This window comes from Ornithorhynchus anatinus, chromosome 2 (assembly GCF_004115215.2).
Source record: "Ornithorhynchus anatinus isolate Pmale09 chromosome 2, mOrnAna1.pri.v4, whole genome shotgun sequence".
In the NCBI taxonomy this organism is placed as follows: Eukaryota; Metazoa; Chordata; class Mammalia; order Monotremata; family Ornithorhynchidae; genus Ornithorhynchus; species Ornithorhynchus anatinus.
The window spans coordinates 33,005,377-33,022,545 of NC_041729.1; the positions used below are offsets into that span (position 1 = coordinate 33,005,377).

General features: G+C 45.6%; 1 protein-coding gene across 2 annotated transcripts in view; it reads left to right on the forward strand.

Moving 5' to 3' along the window:
* CLUAP1 (clusterin associated protein 1) overlaps positions 1-13,028 on the forward strand; it is a 35,632-nt gene extending 22,604 nt beyond the window's left edge. Inside the window, exons 9-14 of one of the 2 annotated variants that reach the window (XM_029058557.2) lie at positions 4,746-4,818; positions 6,745-6,852; positions 7,239-7,294; positions 7,591-7,647; positions 10,374-10,562; positions 12,823-13,028. In XM_029058557.2, coding sequence (XP_028914390.1) covers positions 4,746-4,818; positions 6,745-6,852; positions 7,239-7,294; positions 7,591-7,647; positions 10,374-10,523 — 444 coding nt within the window. In that variant the 3' untranslated portion in view covers positions 10,524-10,562; positions 12,823-13,028. The remainder of the gene's footprint in view (positions 1-4,745; positions 4,819-6,744; positions 6,853-7,238; positions 7,295-7,590; positions 7,648-10,373; positions 10,563-12,822) is intronic. The other variant, XM_029058558.2, reaches the window with a different exon arrangement.
* Positions 13,029-17,169: the final 4,141 nt, after the last annotated feature.

A 17,169-nucleotide genomic window follows, 5' to 3' on the forward strand; every position in this document is an offset into this window, starting at 1 on the left:
GGAAATTTAGCTAGCGAGTAATGGAGTTTCCAGGCCCAGGGTTGCCTTTCATTCTAGAAAACCAAAGCGTAGCAGTCTTTGGCAAAATGAATTGATAATACATCTGTGAGTGGTTGTGCTTCCTAGTTTGAGAGAGGAGGGGAACACCTCTATATGACGAGGTTAATGAAGTATTAAGGCCCAAATCTGCCTGTCTGCCCTTAAACAAAATTTAAACAGGGTTTCTCATTCCAGTCCATCTAAACGTCCCGTCAAAGTCTGACCCACACCTTCCTGTAGCACGGGGGTGAAATAGCTAGGAGTAGGGGACTGCCTGCTGATGAGACACCATCAGGGATGCTGCCAAGGTGAGGAAGTATGTAGGGCCATGGCCATATCAGGACTCTTTTTCCAGAAAGGCAGGAGGAAACCAATAGTTTTAAAAGTCAGCCAGTCAATCAGTCGTATTTACTGAGTGCTTCCTGTGTGCAGAGCACTATATTAAGCGCTTGGGAGAGTTTAGTATAACAATATAACAGACACATTGCCTTCCCACAGTGAGCTTACAGTCTTGACGGAGAGACATTAATATAAATAAATAAAATTACAGATATGTACATAAGTGCTGTGGGGCTAGGAAGGGGGGATGTTTAAAGGGGGCAAGTTAGGGGGAAGCAGAAAGGAATGGGAGAAGGGAAAAGGAGGGCTTAAGTCAGGGAAGGCCTCTTGGTGGAGATGTATCTTCAATAAGTCTTTGAAGGCGAGTAGAGAAATTGTCTGTCGGACATGAGGAGGGAAGGCGTTCCAGGCCAGAGGTAAGACATGGGTGAGAGGGCGGTGGCAAGATAGATGAGATCAGGGTATAGTGAGATGGTTAGCACTTCTCTGTGCCTCAATTCCCTCATCTGTAAAATGGGGATTAAGACTGTGAGCCTCAAGTGGGACAACCTGATTACCCTGTATCTACCCCAGCGCTTAGAACAGTGCTCTGCCCATAGGAAGCGCTTAACAAATACCAACATTATTAACATTATTATTATTAGAGGAGTGAAGTGTGCGGGCTGAGTTGTGATAGGAAAGTAGTGAGTGAGGTAGGAAGGGGCAAGGTGATTGAGTGCTTCAAAGCCAATGTTGAGGAGTTTCTGTTTGATGCAGAAGTGGATGGGCAACCACTTAGCTAGAAATCGGGATATCTGGGGAGAACAACAATGAGTTGACCTTGCAGAGACAGCTGCCATACACGAAAGGTGAAATGACCAGGTTGTGAGGACAGCTGTCCTACATCTGCACCGATGATGGTACAAGAAGGAAGGATTTCGAGGAAACCCCGGTAAAAGTTTCTTGACATTCAAAGAGGTTATCCAGAGAGGTCTGGAATCTCCTTCCTAGAGCCAGTTGGATGACTCGATCAAGGTCCCTTTCAAAAGGAAGCGGCTTGGTCTAGTGGTCAGAGCACGAGCCTGGGAGTTCGGAGGACCTGTGTTCTAATACCGGCTCCGCCATTTATCGGCTGTGTGACCTTGGGCAAGTCACTTTACTTCTCGGTGCCTCGGTTATCTCATCTGTAAAATGGGGATTAAGACTGTGAGCCTGGCACATAGTAAGCACTTAACAAATACCATTAAAAAAACACAGTCTTCAGTGAGTCTTTGTGGAATATCTGGATCAAGTTTAGACAAACATGGCTATCTTTTCCACTCGTTGCAGTGACGTGAAGGTAAGGATGGCGTACCTCTAGACTGTAAACTCGCTGTGGGCAGGGAAAGTGTCTAACCCTATTCTTCTCTACCAAGCTCTTAGTACCATGCTCTCCGCATAAAATAAAAATAAATGTTGGTATTTGTTAAGCGCTTACTATGTAAGGAGCACCGTTCTAAGCGCTGGGGTAGATACAGGGTAATCAGGTTGTCCCACGTGAAGCTCACGGTTAATCCCCATTTTACAGATGAGGGAACTGAGGCACAGAGAAGTGAAGTGACTTGCCCACAGTCACACAGCTGACAAGTGGCAGAGCCAAGATTCGAACGAAGTAAGTGCTCAAGAGATACCATTGATATATCGATTGAGTGATTGATTGATTGATAGGTAGGGGTGTCACTGTCTTTTTCTATTTGCTGGCAGTCCCCATAAGAAGACCCAGTGTGAATTCTATACTGTGAGCCCGTTACTGGGTAGGGATTGTCTCTATCTGTTGCCAAATTGTACTTTCCAAGCTCTTAGTACAGAGCTCTGCACACAGTAAGTGCTCAATAAATACGATTGAGCAAATTATTTTTCAGTTAACGTTGATTTGATTGGAGGACACGATCCATGGAGACTAGAGGAAGGTAGAATAAGGAGCAGCTCTTATCCTCGAGCAGATTTCACCTGGGCATATCTCCAGAGCAAAACCCTTTGGTTCCTCATTGTGACTTAATTCTAGCTTAATCCAGGAGGAAATTTTAGCAATCTCTTTCTCCATGGGAAAATGGGGATTAAATGGCATTTGTGGCATGTTATGCTGAATTAATTTAAATAGCAAAAAATTATGAACATTCTTCTCAACAAAAGCCTCTTACATTTTAGCCTCCTTGTTTGATGGTGCAATATTTGCATCTTTAGTTGGTTACATGTCAAACTAATTACTGTTGCAGATAGTTAATTAACCGCTCATACCTTATTTGTTTTGAATCATTTGCTTCAGTGGATTGAATTAAAGACCAGAAAAGAAGAATTGGGCTGAAAACTTGATTTTTAAGATATGTAGGCAGCATAGCCTAGTGAATAGAGCATGGAGCTGGGAGTCAGAAGGACCTGGGTTCTAATTCTGGTGCTGCAACTTCTTTGCTGGGAGATCTTGGGCAAGTCAGTTCACTTTTCTGTGCCTCAGTTCCCTTGTCTGTAAATAGGGATTAAAATTGTGAGTCCCATGTGGGACATGGACTGTGTCCAACCTAATTACATTGTATCTACCCCAGCACTTAGAACAGTGCCTGGAACATAGTAAGCACTTAACAGGTGCTTAAACCCTTCTTTTCAATATTACAGAAAGCATAGGAAGCAACCTGGACCAAAATTCTGGGTCCTCCTCTCTGTTAGGTCCTCCTGACCTAACTTGGCTTTTTGCAGTGTGGCTCAGTGGAAAGAGCTCGGGCTTGGGAGTCAGAGTTCGTGGGTTCTAATCCCGGCTCCACCGCTTGCCAGTTGTGTGACTTTGGGCAAGTCACTTCACTTCTCTGGGCCTCAGTTACCTCATCTGTAAAATGAGGATTAAAACTGTGAGCCCCGCGTGGGACAACCTGATCACCTTGTATATCCCAGCGCTTAGAACAGTGCTTTGCACATAGTAAGCGCTTAACAAATTACCACCATTATTATTGTTATTATTTTTGCAGAGATGGAGGGAAGAGAGATTTCTGGGTACCCGACTCAATCATATGCAGAGGTGTAACCTGGTACTTTGAGAAGCAGCATGGAGCTTACAGTCTTAACTCCATTTTAGAGGTGAGGTAACTGAGGCACAGGGTAGTGAAGTGACTTGCCCAAGGTTACCCAGCAGACAAGTGGCGGAGCCAGGTTTAGAACCCAGGCCCTTTTGACTTCCAGGCCCGTGTTGTATCTTCTAGGCCGCACTGCTTTTCACTTTCACATCACCTGAACCCGTAAGGGTTAGGGGTGGTTATGAGTACTAATGTATCTATCTTCTATATGCTACTTCCTCCTATCGTAACTTAATGTCTGCCTCCCCACACTAGACTGTAAAATCCCAGAGGGCAGGAATCAGGTCTCCTAATTCTCTTGTACTCTCCCAAGTGCATTGTATAATGCTCTCCACTCGGGCACTCAACAGATATTATTAACTTTTATTTGGAAAACGTGTTCAGTCAAGTAAGTGTCTCTCTCTAAATTGCGGCTCCCATCTTTTTCAAGAGCCAAAGGTGGCTTGTAAATTACTGTCATGAAAATTAATCAGAGTTCTATCCTCGAGGGGATTAGATTGCCAGTGTGTTTGGGAAGTTGAGCTTTCCAGGACAGTGAATAGCCACTCTTGCAGCACTTATTTGCTAGGGGGTGTCATCCCGCGTTTTGATGGTGCCTCCACCGGGGTCGGTCCTGCGGAGGGCCCATCTGGGGCGGTTGGCTCAGTCCTACCCTCTTGGGGTCACCTGCTCTGCAAGGCGGGGAGGTGGTGAGAAGGGCTAGAGCAGTTCCACACCTAAGTCTCCCGTGCTCCCTTGCTCCTGCCTCCCCTTGTGAGCCCTGTGTGGGCTGACCTGATTTCTTGCATCTTCTCCGGTGCTCGGCACAAGGTAAATGCTTAACAGATACCACAGTTATTAGTATTACAGTAGGGCTACCTCCAGGGAGGGCATAAGCATAAGCTCATCTCTAGACTGTAAGCTCATTATGGGCAGGGAACTTATCTGTTATACTGTCCTCGTACTCTCCCAAGTGCTTAGTACAGTGCTCTGCACACAGTAAGTGCTCAATCAATACGATTGACTGAGGCTTCCCGGTGGTCTGGCGATTTTGGTTGGGGCGGATTCTACTCTCTGAGCGGGTGATTCCAGTCAGCCTAGTAGAGTGAGAACAGGGAACCCCCTTCACCTGGTGGGGCGGAGAGGGATTTGAAGGGGAGAAGAAATCACCCTTTGATTTGCACACACAACTGCTAGAATTGCAATGTTGTTATTTTCTTTATAATATTAACCTCCTCACTGCCTAGCATTTCCACTCTCCAGTGAGTATCGCAGCCTTTCTGACTCTTCACCATTCTTTCCCTTTAGGAAGCTGAAAACACTCTACGTCTGATGCAGAGCAAGCTGAAGGAAGAAGAAAAACGACTGCTCAAGAATGGAAGTAAGCTTCCCTGTTTAGAGAGAGGACTCCCTCTCTCATCCTTAATACACTGAAATGCTTCGGTTTCCCAAAAAGTTGCTTTGAAATAATTATCATTTTATTTACTCTCTAGAACGAAACTTCATCGGTTCGGTAATGAGTCATTGAAACCAACGTTTAATTTCTCTATAATGTGTTCTTTTATCTAGCCAGAATGAATACATGATGATGGTATTTAAGTGTTTACTATGTGTCAAGCACTGTTCTAAGCACTGGATTAGAGACAAGCTAGTCAGGTTGGACACAATCCCTGTCCCACATGGGGCTCACAGTCTTAATCCTCATTTTACAGATGAGGTAACTGCGGCACAGACTTGCCCGAGGTCACACAGCAGACGAGTTTGGGAACCGGGATTAGAACCCAGTTCCTTCTGACTCCCAGGCCTGTGCTGTGCCCCCTAGGCCATGCTGCTCCTCAATTCAAAGTGCCAAGGGAGTCAAATCTTGTTGGATTGATTGCTGTACCATGAGACCAAAGAATACCTTCTCTCACCCAGAAGATTATCATTTTGAAATGAAACACTGGCATAACTTTAGTCCTTTTGGTTTCTTTAAGAACCCAGGCTTGGGAGTCAGAGGTCGTGGCTTCTAACCCCGGCTCCGCCACTTGTCTGCTGTGTGACCTTAAGCAAGCCACTTAACTTCTCTGTGCCTCAGTTACCTCATCTGTAAAATGTAGATTCAGACTGTGAGCCCCATAGGGGACAATCTGATTACCTTGTAACTACCCCAGCGCTTAGAACAGTGCTTGGCATATAGAAAGCGCTTAACAAATACCGTTAGCAGCATGTAGAACAGTGCTTGGCACATAGTAAGCGCTTAACAAATACCATCTTTATTATTATTATTTAAAAGTTGATTTTTAGATTTAATTTGATGTACTGCTATTTCCTTATTTACATCACTTATTTGTTTTAAGGCTGAGGTCTTCCAGCTAATGTGGTTTTCTAATGAAATAACCATCCCATTTTGAGTGCTTCATCTAATTATTTTTGTATTTTTGCAAAATCAGTGAAAGCCCAAATTTAAGTCATCCAGTGGGAACCACTCTGTGTTCAGTTTTCCCTGAAATCAGTACATGCTTCTTGGGCTCTCTATCACATCTTCTGGAAGCCACAAATTTCAATCCAAACCACTACAGGTTGTCTATCTGGGCAGGAGTAGTTAAAGCTGTGAAATCGTTCTGTGAATAGGGAGAGACATTGGATTCGAAGACTGCAAAAATAGGAGCAGTTCAAATAGCCATCCCCACCCCCTCCCCACCCTCTTTGTGACCGCAGATCCACCAGAGTTTCCGCAAATGAAGGTTGAAGTGGCAGGGAGGATGGGAAATCAGATCTGGCTTCCCACTGGATGTTGACGGATCACCAGGATTTCTTTCCCTGCCTGCCCTCAGGCAAAGTGAAGATTGTTTATTGACCAGGCTTGGGGAAAATGCTCCTTTGGAACCCAAGGAGAATGGGAAGCTAGAATGGGAGGAAGCTGTCATGTGGAGTCATCCTCTGGTGTCACCCTGGGATGGTGGGGGTCCCTGGGAGTCAGCTTCTCTCTTCTCCCTTCTCCAACAGGATGGAGCTTCACATGACTCCCGTTGGCAGCTGGGCGATTCCCTGGTTATGTGCCCGCATCCGAGCCTCTCAGAGAGGGCAGGAGGAGCCCTTTTCCCCGGTTCACCTTTGCTCGGTCCTTCCATGGTCTGAAGGGCAGAACTGAGCTAACCGAGAGCCTGCAGGCCAAAGCAGAAAACCCCTTTATCCTCCTCGCAGATTTGAGGGTAGAGATTTGTGCGAGTGGCTTTTAAGTGTGGAAGCAATTTCAGATGAATGTAGCAGATGAATTCTAGAAAAAAAATTACAGCGGCCGCATTCTCTTATGTGTTTTTGCCAGGCAACGACGATTCCGATTTAGAAATCCAAGAGGATGATGAATCTGACAGTGAAATAGAAGACAGACGCCTGTCAAAGCCTCGGACGGCCCTGGAAGCCTTGATGGAAGGTATCCAGAGTTCATTTACTAATTTTCCTTCCTGCCTGTACGTTGTAAAGATGTCCCCTTTGAAGGCGTAAAAGACACTCTCTGCCACAAATCCTTTTGAGCTTCATGATTCCCATTTTTGTATATATGCTCAGCCAGGAAGAATCTTCTCTCCAAAGGCCAGGAAGGCATATTCACCCTTCCAGGTTGCCAGGGAACAACTTAGCGTGTAACTGCTATCTGTAGCTCCTCAGTAGTACATGGAGAAGCTGCTAGCCAGTGTGCTGAGTTATATAGTACTGAGGAAAGCCTATGACTGTCGCTCCTGCTTTGTTTTGTAAGTGTGCAATTCCAGACCCAAGCAACCGCGAGTCTTATTTCGTTTTATTTTTTAAAACCCTCCTCAGGAAGACCTCGCAAACGCGTCGTGGGCACCATGCAAGGTGGAGATACAGATGATGATGTAAGTGGAAAACAACCTCCTTTAGAAATCGCAGGTTTGGGCTCCGGTGAAGCCAGCATGTGGTGTAGATAAACCCTGTCTACAGTGGGTTCCATCTTGCTGGTCCAATCAGTGGATGAGGCCTGAGGTCAGTTCTGACTCTTTCCAGTGACAGAGCTGGGGTGCACTAAGGTCTGAACTGTTTCCATTACCTGTTGACTTGCTTATTTTGTTTCTTTTCTTTTCAAACAAACATCCCTGCCCTGACTTTCCCCTCCCTCCACCCTCCCACGGTCTTCTCTTCTCGCTCTCCAAAGCCGGAAGCAGCCCCAGCTCCCTTAAGTAAATGCAAGACTTCCAGCAGCAAGAAGCAGGTTGGTTTCTTTTTTCCCCTTTGTGGTAAAACCAGGCATAGGCAGAGTTTCCTTAGTGTCTGGTTTCACCTCTCCTTTCTGAATAACCACTCTATCCTCTCCAGCTTCAGGTCCTACTGAAAAGAGCAGGGGCCAGCGAGTCAGAGCACCTGGGTTAAGAGCACGGGCTTGGGATTCAGAGGTCATGAGTTCGAATACCGGCTCTGCCACTTGTCAGCTGTGTGACTGTGGGCAAGTCACTTAACTTCTCTGTGCCTCACCTACCTCATCTGTAAAATGGGGATTCACTGTGAGCCTCACGTGGGATAACCTGATCACCCTGTATCTACCCTAGCGCTTAGAACAGTGCTCTGCACATAGTAAGCACTTAACAAATACCAACATTATTAAATACCACAATTACTATTATAAGAAGCAGCGTAGCTCAGTGGAAAAAGCACGGGCTTGGGAGTCAGAGGTCACGGGTTCTAATCCCGCCTCCGCTGCTAGTCAGCTGTGTGACCTTGGGCAAGTTACTTAACTTCTCTGTGCCTCAGTTACCTCATCTGTCAAATGGGGATTAAAAAACTCTGAGCCCCACGTGGGACAACCTGATCACCTTGTATCCCCCAGCGCTTAGAACAGTGCTTTGCACATAGTAAGCGCTTAACAAATACCACAATTTATTTAACTCTGGCACCATCACTTTGCTTGCTGTGTGATATAGGGCGATTCACTTTACTTTTCTGTGCCTCAGTTTCATCATCTTTAAAATGGGGATTCAGTACCTCTTCTCTCTCCTGTTTAGACTTGGGAGCCCCATGGAGGCCAAGGATTGTGTCTCACCTGATTCCCGTATATAGTCCAGTGCTTGACAAAAAGTAAATGCTTAACGCATTCCATTATTAGTATTAGAGAAGCAGCGTGGCTCAGTGGCAAGAGCCCGGGCTTGGGAGTCAGAGGTGATGGGCTCGAATCCCGGCTCTGCCACTTGTCAGCTGTGTGACTGTGGGCAAATCACTTCCCTTCTCGGTGCCTTAGTTACCTCATCTGGAAAATGGCGATTAACTGTGAGCCTCACATGGGACAACCTGATTACCCTGTATTTACCCCAGCACTTAGAACAGTGCTGTGCACTTGGTAAGCGCTTAACAAATACCAACATTTATTTTATTTATTTTAAGGGTTACACCAGCCTCTGCCCTATACTCTGGGTATTTTGGTTAAGGACCTTTCACCAGCCAGAAAGGCCAAGGCAGGGTGAGGAGGTGTAGGGATTTGGCTACATTACACTAGCGGCTTCCAGAGTCAGCGAAGAAATTCCAAGTGTGCTATTTATTCATTGCTCTGGTGAAAGACCCAATTCAAGCAGACTGAAACCATAACTTACAGTGAGGTTTTACCTCACCTCACTTGAAGCTGGCATCCTAAAGAGCAGTTATTGGGTTAAGGTGACTAGGTAACCGTGACTTAAGACTCCTCAACTAAGGCAAAGAGAAAAAATATGATTGGACAATTTCCAGCACCAACAATTCAAGGGCCAGTGATCCAGGAGAGGGGGAAATTTGGAGCAAACTCTTGGGAGCTTCAGCTAAACTGCATTGTTTCCTTTGACGTTCCAGGAACTGCACCAAAACCCTTTCTTTGCTGTCCCCCAAGCAATTAGAAGCAGCGTGGCCTCATGGATAGAGCACTGGCCTGGGAGTCAGAGGACCTGAGTTCTAATCCTGGCTCTGCCACTTGCCTGTTACGTGACCTTGTGCAAGTCACCTCACTTCTCTGTGCCTCAGTTACCTCATCAGTAAAATGGAGATTAAGAATGTGAGTCCTGTGTGGGACAGGGACTGTGTCCAATCTGACTAACTTGTGTCTAACCCAGGGCTTAGTACAGTGCCTGGCACATAGTAAGCACTTTACAAATTCCATAATAATAATAATATTATACTTTTATCTCTAAAAGAGCACATCATTATGCTCCAATTCAACAGCCTGAAAATCCAGGTGGCAGTGGGGTGGCAATACAAACCTCATTCTTGGTTTACAAATAGCCAAAGTTCACAATTAAAGGGGTAATAATAATAATATTGGTATTTGTAAAGCGCTTACTGTGGGCCAAGCACTGTTCTAAGCACTGAGGTAGATCCAAAGTAATCAGGTTGCCCCACGTAGGGCTCACAGTCTTCATCCCCGTTTTACAGATGAGGTAACTGAGACACAGAGAAGTTAAGTGACTTGCCCAAGGTTACACAGCTGACAAGCAGCAGAGTCTTGACCTCTGACTCCTAAACCCAGGCTCTTTCCATTGAGCCACGCTGCTTCTTAACATTAGAATGACACCATGAATTTGTCAAGCTGTTTCTTTACCAAAACTCTCTTGTTACTTCGTGCATTTTGTCTTCACATCATCCCTGCTGAACAGGTGAGGAAACTGAAGCCCAGATAGGTTAAGTGACTTGGTCAAGGTAACGCAACAGGGTAGAGACAGTGCTGGCCCTAGAACCCAGAGCTCCACCCAGAGACCCAAGCCCTTTCCCCTCTACCTCTCCTACCTTGCCATTTATCCAGCATCCCTCTTTTCCCTCACTCATCGTGCACAGTAGCTAGATTTTGCTCTGTGTCCCGCTTTATTATTCCCCTCCGCTCTCGTGGATTGGATGGCAACCTGTTGGGTTTCAAATCCTAATGTAAGGAGCCGACCAAAGGCAGAGTCGAGGTTTGAAAGCCCTTACCTCCCTTTGTCTTCCCAGCAAGGTTCAGAGGAGAGTGAAATCGATATGGACGATGACGAAGACGACGACGAAGACGTAGAAGATGAGAGCGTGGCGCTGTCTCCGACCAAGGCGAGCCAAAGGGCGAGGAAACCCGAGCCCTTGGAGGAGAGTGATAATGACTTCTGACTCCCTTCTGGTCCAAGGCTAGCTAAGACATGCCAATAGGTAAATCTAATCAGAGGTCTAGACACGTTATCTGGGTAATAATAATGGCCTGCATAGTCTAATTCAGTCCAAAGCCCATCTTGGGGAGCATTATGTCGTTTAAGGATGAAGCCCCAGCTACCCCTCTCTTGCACTGGATTGGTAAATGATCAAAGCCCTCAAAAGGTTCACTGATCTTAAATCTAACAGGAAAAACAAGTCACTTCCCCCAGGTTAAGTTCTCAGCCAGGAGGGGCCCGAGAAGCTCCTTGTGACCCAAAATCTTCTTCGTCGTAAGAATCAATCCCAGCCCTGGGCCCAAGGATAAGTAAACTTTGTTGGCCCAGGAACTCCAGAGCGATTGATTCTTTATTCACAATTTTTGAAGGCCTAGAAGCACTGGAACTATGCCCTCTTTAGACCGCGTCCTCAGTTTCCAATAGAAATGTGCTTCAGATTTAGGGATAAGATTGACACTGTGGTAACTTCAAGGGAAATTAACATTTCAAATTCTGCCCGTTCCTCCCTCATTTCCTCTTTCAATCAGAGGCTCGGCCAGTCCTTACATCCACCCTAAAAGTGCCATTCTGGACCACTAATGTTGGGGGAAGAACAGCTGAACCTGAGAAAAATCAATGGTTCACTTTGATCCCTCTGAGAGGGGGATAGGTAACAGGTGATTTCTATGGTAATTGAGCCTGGCTTCCTTAAGAGTGTCCACAGGCCATCAGCAATGATAGCCATGGGCACCCACTTACCTTAGGGTGAAAGGCTTAAATGGCCCTGTCTACCAGGAAATACAATTGTGAATAATGCCACTTCTTAGTACAAGCTAGGAAGTGCTGAAAAGTCTAACTCAGCCACTGACATTAGAGCCAGTCACTGCCGATAAGTCAGTTGGATCCCCAGCTGCTGCTAAGAGTTACAGGGGAAACAATGAACCGGTCGAACTGTACCACGAGGCCCAGTTCAACACCAAGGGGGCCTGCGAAGCAGTGTGGCTTAGTGGATAGAGCATGGACCTGGAAGTCAGAGGACCTGAGTTCTGATACCAGCTCCACCACGTATCTGCTGTGTGACCTTGGGCAAGTCACTTTGCTTCTCTACTGCACGTCACTTCAGTTACCCCAACTGTAAAGTGGCGATTGAGACTGTAAGCCCCATGTGGGACGGGACTGCGCCCAACCCAATTTGCTTGTATCCAGTCCAGCGCCTGGCACATAGCGCTTAACAAATGCCACAGTCCTTATTATTAATAGGGAAGGGAAAACTCACTTTTTCCAGATGCGCAGCCCAAGCAGCCAAGAGCATCCCTCGGCCGGTGAACAGCTGGGTCAACCATTCTACTCCGTAATGGGTAATAGCTGGGAATGGATTTGTTGTGCATGTATGTGGTGGAAAAATTTAATATTAAGACAATGCATTGCACAGAATTAAGCAATGATTTGGTGGTGGTTAAACAATGTGGGCCATATAAAAAGGCATTTAATAGTTTCCCAGAGGTCCTGAACCAGGACTCAATTTATAACATCCCAAACCATACCCCATACACATCCATTTTTAAGGACTGCGACCCTGTTGTACTATGGGTTAAGCCCACAGTGTCGTGTTGAGCTGAGGAACTTAACTAATATTGTACTGACCTAGATTTCTTTGTCTGTGTTACACATTGTGAAACTGAAACACTTTTTAAGAGGACCAACACAGAGAATAGAAGAATCATCTTCCTCAGCCACCACCAAAATCATACCTTCTCCTCCCTACTGCAGCAAAGCAAATGACAATTTTGAACATCTCAGTTCTTTATAAAGGAGGTAGGACAAGAACTGTAGCTGTTCTTGTTTGATGAAGAGGATTATACCACCTGTGAGGTCTGATCTGGGCACGTGTGTGAGATTGAAAAACCCACCGTCCCATCCGTCCTAAGGGCACAAGTTCAGAGACTGCCACTTACAGGAGCTGCTGGTTTTCACTGTCTTACGGTGACCCGGTCTTCCCCCAGTCTCTGATCAAGGCAAGCAATACCTCTGCCGTTTGCACAGCAAGGCGGGGTTAACTGCTGCTGTTTGACCCAGCAGGGAAACCAAGTTATTTGATTTCCGGGTGCAGTCACCAGAGAGCGGGCCATTTTACACCTCCACTGCCGAACTGCACTGGAAGGCGGTTATCGCACTTAATGCCAAAGCTGAAACAGGATCTTAAAATGCCATTCCTCCTTACCCAAAACAAATGTCAAGAATGACTTATATGGCTTTTTGTTGTTTATTTTTCCCCGCTGTAGATTTCCTGATCTATTTTCAAGATATGCAAGAAATGACCTAGAGCTTTTTGGAAAAAGAGTGAATTTGGTTTTCAAAATGGGATTGGAGAGCTCAACATTTATCCAGGAAAAAATCATATTTCTAAAACAAAAGACTGGAGCAATCCATGAGATTTAAGAAATATTTAATTACTTCATTTATACATTAAACTCTACATTTAAAAATACACTGTCATTTATTTACACTTTTACGATCTCTGTGTATATATACATGCATATATATATACATATATATATAAACAACATTAAGCACCTACTTTGTTCAGAACACAGAGGGGAATTACACAGGAATGAAAGCTGTGGTCCCTGCCTGTGAGAAATTTAAACTCATAAGAGGGAAAGCCAAATGCGCAAACATTTGGTTAGTAGAGAACAACTTATAGTGAGATAAAATAAAAGAATAAAGGTACCTTTGGCATACATATAATGAAATAGAAACAAGGCTGGAGACATTGACATAGATTGAGAAGCAGTGTGGTTCAGTGGAAAGAGCACAGGCTTGGGAGTCAGAGGTACTGCGTTCTTATCCTGGCTCTGCCACTTTTCATCTATGTGACTTTGGGCAAGTCAGTTAACTTCTCTGTGCCTCAGTTGCCTCATCTGTAAGATGGGAATTAAGACTGTGAGCCCCATATGGGACAACCTGATTACCTTGTATCACCCCCCGCAGCACTTAGAACAGTGCTTGGCACATAATAAGAGCTTAACAAATACCATTATTATTATTATTATCTTGAGGCCAGAAGAGTGGGAGGAGTCAATCTGGAGTGTTTCAGTAGACACATTTAAATGGAGGTTGACTAAAGATTGGGTGATTTCCGGTTGATAGGATAAATCCAGAATAAGGGAGGGGGGAAAATGAGAAGAGACAGAAGTTGGATGGTGCATCTACTAAATCTAAGAAGCAGGGAAAAAGTGGTAGCCAAACAACTGGGGCAGTTCTGGGGTACGTGAACGTGAAGCTCAAAGAGACTCCCTAACTTGGCAGTAAATCACTCAGGAGCTCTAAGGTCCCTGATACTGCAAATAGGTGTTTGACCCCCGCCCCCAAGAAAGCTGGCGAGCCCACGGCGATGCTCCCATGCTTATTCCACAGGTTTTAGTCCCTTCAGAAGATACATTAGCCTTTCCAGGTCCGAGGACTTCACGCGTGGGTGTAGTCACCGGGTAAATGAAGTGGTCCTAAACCAAGGACCCAAGATGTGTCTGCCTCATGTGCAAGATTTAGCCCTTCGGAACAAGCATGAGCCTGGGAGTCGGGAGAACTCGGTTCTAAGCACAGCTCTACCGCTTGCCAGCTGTTTGACCTTGGGCAACTCACCTCCTGGGCCTCAGTTTCATTATCTGTAAAATGAGGATTCCATACCTGTGCTCCCTCCTCTTTAGACTGTGAGCTCCATATGGGACAGAACTTGTGTCTGATCAAATAATCTTCCACCTAGGCCAGCACTTAACAGATACCATGATTATTAGCATCACAGTTTATCGATTTCAGTCTGATTTTTGCCTAAGGCCAACAACTGTCAATTTGTTTGCATTAGAAAACAGTATCCCAACTAAATGGAAGAAATCAGTGAGGATTACACCCAATCTTCTTCAGTTTTCTACTTTTTCTGATTACCCAATCTAATTTTGATCAGAAATCAGTTTCCTGTTTGTAGCATTCCCCCTATAACCAACTGATAAATGGCCATACTTTGAAATCAAGTTATTTGCCAATAACTGTGGCATCTAAAACAGTATTAGCCTAGTCTGCATTGAAGGAGCACATTTTTGAATATTGCTAAAATTTCAAGACACTTTAGATCTGAATCTCCTAGAGATAAAAACAAACCATTGGCATCAAACCATCATTCATTCAATCATATTTATGGAGCGCTTACTGTGTGCAGAACACTGTACTAAGCGCTGGGGAGAGTACAAAACAGTAAACAGACACATTCCTCTGTGGACACAGAACAGTGTAAAGTTCCCTATCAAAGGCACACTCACACCATCCTACATTTGTGGGGTCGGCCGGCTCCTAATAATAATGGTATTTATTAAGCGCTTACTCTGTGATGAGCACTGGGGTAGATATAGGTTAATTAGGTTGGACTCAGTCCCTGCCTGTCCCACATGCAGCACACAGTCTGTTAGGCCTTGAATCTCCATGTTACAGAGAAGAAACTGAGGCCCAGAGAAGTTGTGTGGCTTGCCCAAGGTTGTACAGCAAGCAAGTGGCAGAACTGGGATTAGAACCCAGGGCCCTGGGCTTTCCACTAGGCCATGCTGCGCCTCCAAACCCCTGAGACTCTGAAGTCAAAGGGCCCATCAAACGGCTGCAGTAGCTTTCTGGGGATGTGTGGTTGGAGGATGACCGCTCTGGTTAGAACTTTTATATCCCTTTCACCAACAGTAGGAATGGAATGAAACAAAGCACCAACAAGAAAAAAAAGATGCAGAAGCAAGATCCCTTCCACCCCCTGGGAAAAACAAAGTTAAGACCCATTTTGATAGCAAAGGAAAGCCCCAAATAAATCAGAAATAAGATCGCTTCAGTCCCGCCCCCCCGCCGCCCCCCTCGGAGGGACAGAGACCACGTCTAACTCCCACCTTTGTATTTTCCCCCAGAGCTTAGTACAGGGCTTTGCATACAGTAATTGTTTAATAAATAGTACTACTATCAAGAGCAAGTAAGGAAGAATTAGGAGCCCAGGGCAGCATTGTCAACTTGGACACTTGAGCTAATCCCTCTGCCTCAGGATGCATTCCCTCTAGGAAAACAAATCCGTCTTTTAGGACTTCGAGCAAAATGGAGCTAATCCACATAAACAGCAGCAGAAAAGCCTCCTCTAACCCCCTAACGTGTTGCTAAACTGAGACATTATCATCTTTAAAAAAATGAGGCTCCAGGATTATTATTATTGTTATTTATTTTTGCAAATGGGTTGTGTTTCCTGTATCCTGCATAGACTGAACATGGTTTCTGGGGTCGGCCAGCCAGCCTACCTGTGGTCTTAAACTCCTGAGAACCAGAAGGCAAGAAGCCTTACATTTCTCCACAGCCTACAAACACGTGTCTCATTTGTTATGCAAAAGAACCACATCACAGAAGAATGGGCACACACTAAAATAAGAAATGAGTCTTTGAATCACTGTTGGCAACTGGGGCAGAATGGGAAAGGTGGTGGGGAGAGGACCCTTCTTTATGAAGTTGTTAATATGTAGAGGGCACCCTCTTAAAAATACTGGCCACTAGCATTAAAAATAAATCACCTGTCTACAGAAGGCTAATTTTATTTTGAAGAGTTCTATCATGGCCCTGGGTCGGCCCCTTGGGAAATACTAAGTCACAGAAGAGTTAAGGCTACTCACACCCCCTTCCTCTTTCTGTATCTTCCCCGCCCCCACCCCCCTTCTTTACCAATCAATCATATTTATTGAGCGCTTACTGTGTGCAGCACATTGTACTAAATATTTGGGAGAGTACAACCCAACAATATAACCACCACATTCCCTGCCCACAACGAGCTCAAAGTCTAGAGGATGAGCTTACAGTCTAGAGGGCCCCAATTAAATCACTGAATATACTTGGCTCTCACATCATTTCTGTAAGAGCAGCATGGTGTAGTGGATAGAGAACGGCCCTGGGAGTCAGAAGGTCACGGGTTCTAATCCCAGCTCCGCCACTTATCTGCTGTGTGGCCGCGGGCAAGTCAGTTCAGTTCTCTGGGCCTCAGTTACCTCATCTGGAAAATGGGGATTAAGACTGTGAGCCCTATGCGGGACAGGGACTGTGTCCAACCCGATTTGCTTGTATCCACCCCAGTGCTTAGTATACTTGGCACATAGTGAGCGCTCAACAAATGCCATAATTATTATTGTCATTACCGCAGCCCACACAACTCATTTTCCCCCTGCCTAGTCTACAGCCTAGACTGGATCAAGACTCCATGGGCAGACCGGAGCCCAGGCAGGGCTGTAGGCTACAGCCTGAGGGGAGCATTGTGTGTGCAGATGAGTTTTCTGAACTGGTGAGTAAGGCTATCACAGGGCAAGACTAAGGGCAGGATCAGCTTCTCCTTTTTCTGGGTCCCACCCCCACATCAGATTTCAGCACACCGATTCTTTGGAACGTCCCCCCTCCCTACTTTTAATAGTATTTGTTAAGCCCTTACTACGTGCCAGGCACTGTTCTAAATGCCGGGGTAGATATAAGCTAATCAGGTCCGACGCTGTCCCTGTCCCACGTGGGGCTCACAGCTTTAATCCCCTTTTGGCAGATGAGGTGACTGAGGCAGAGAGAAAGTGAAGCCACTTGCCCAT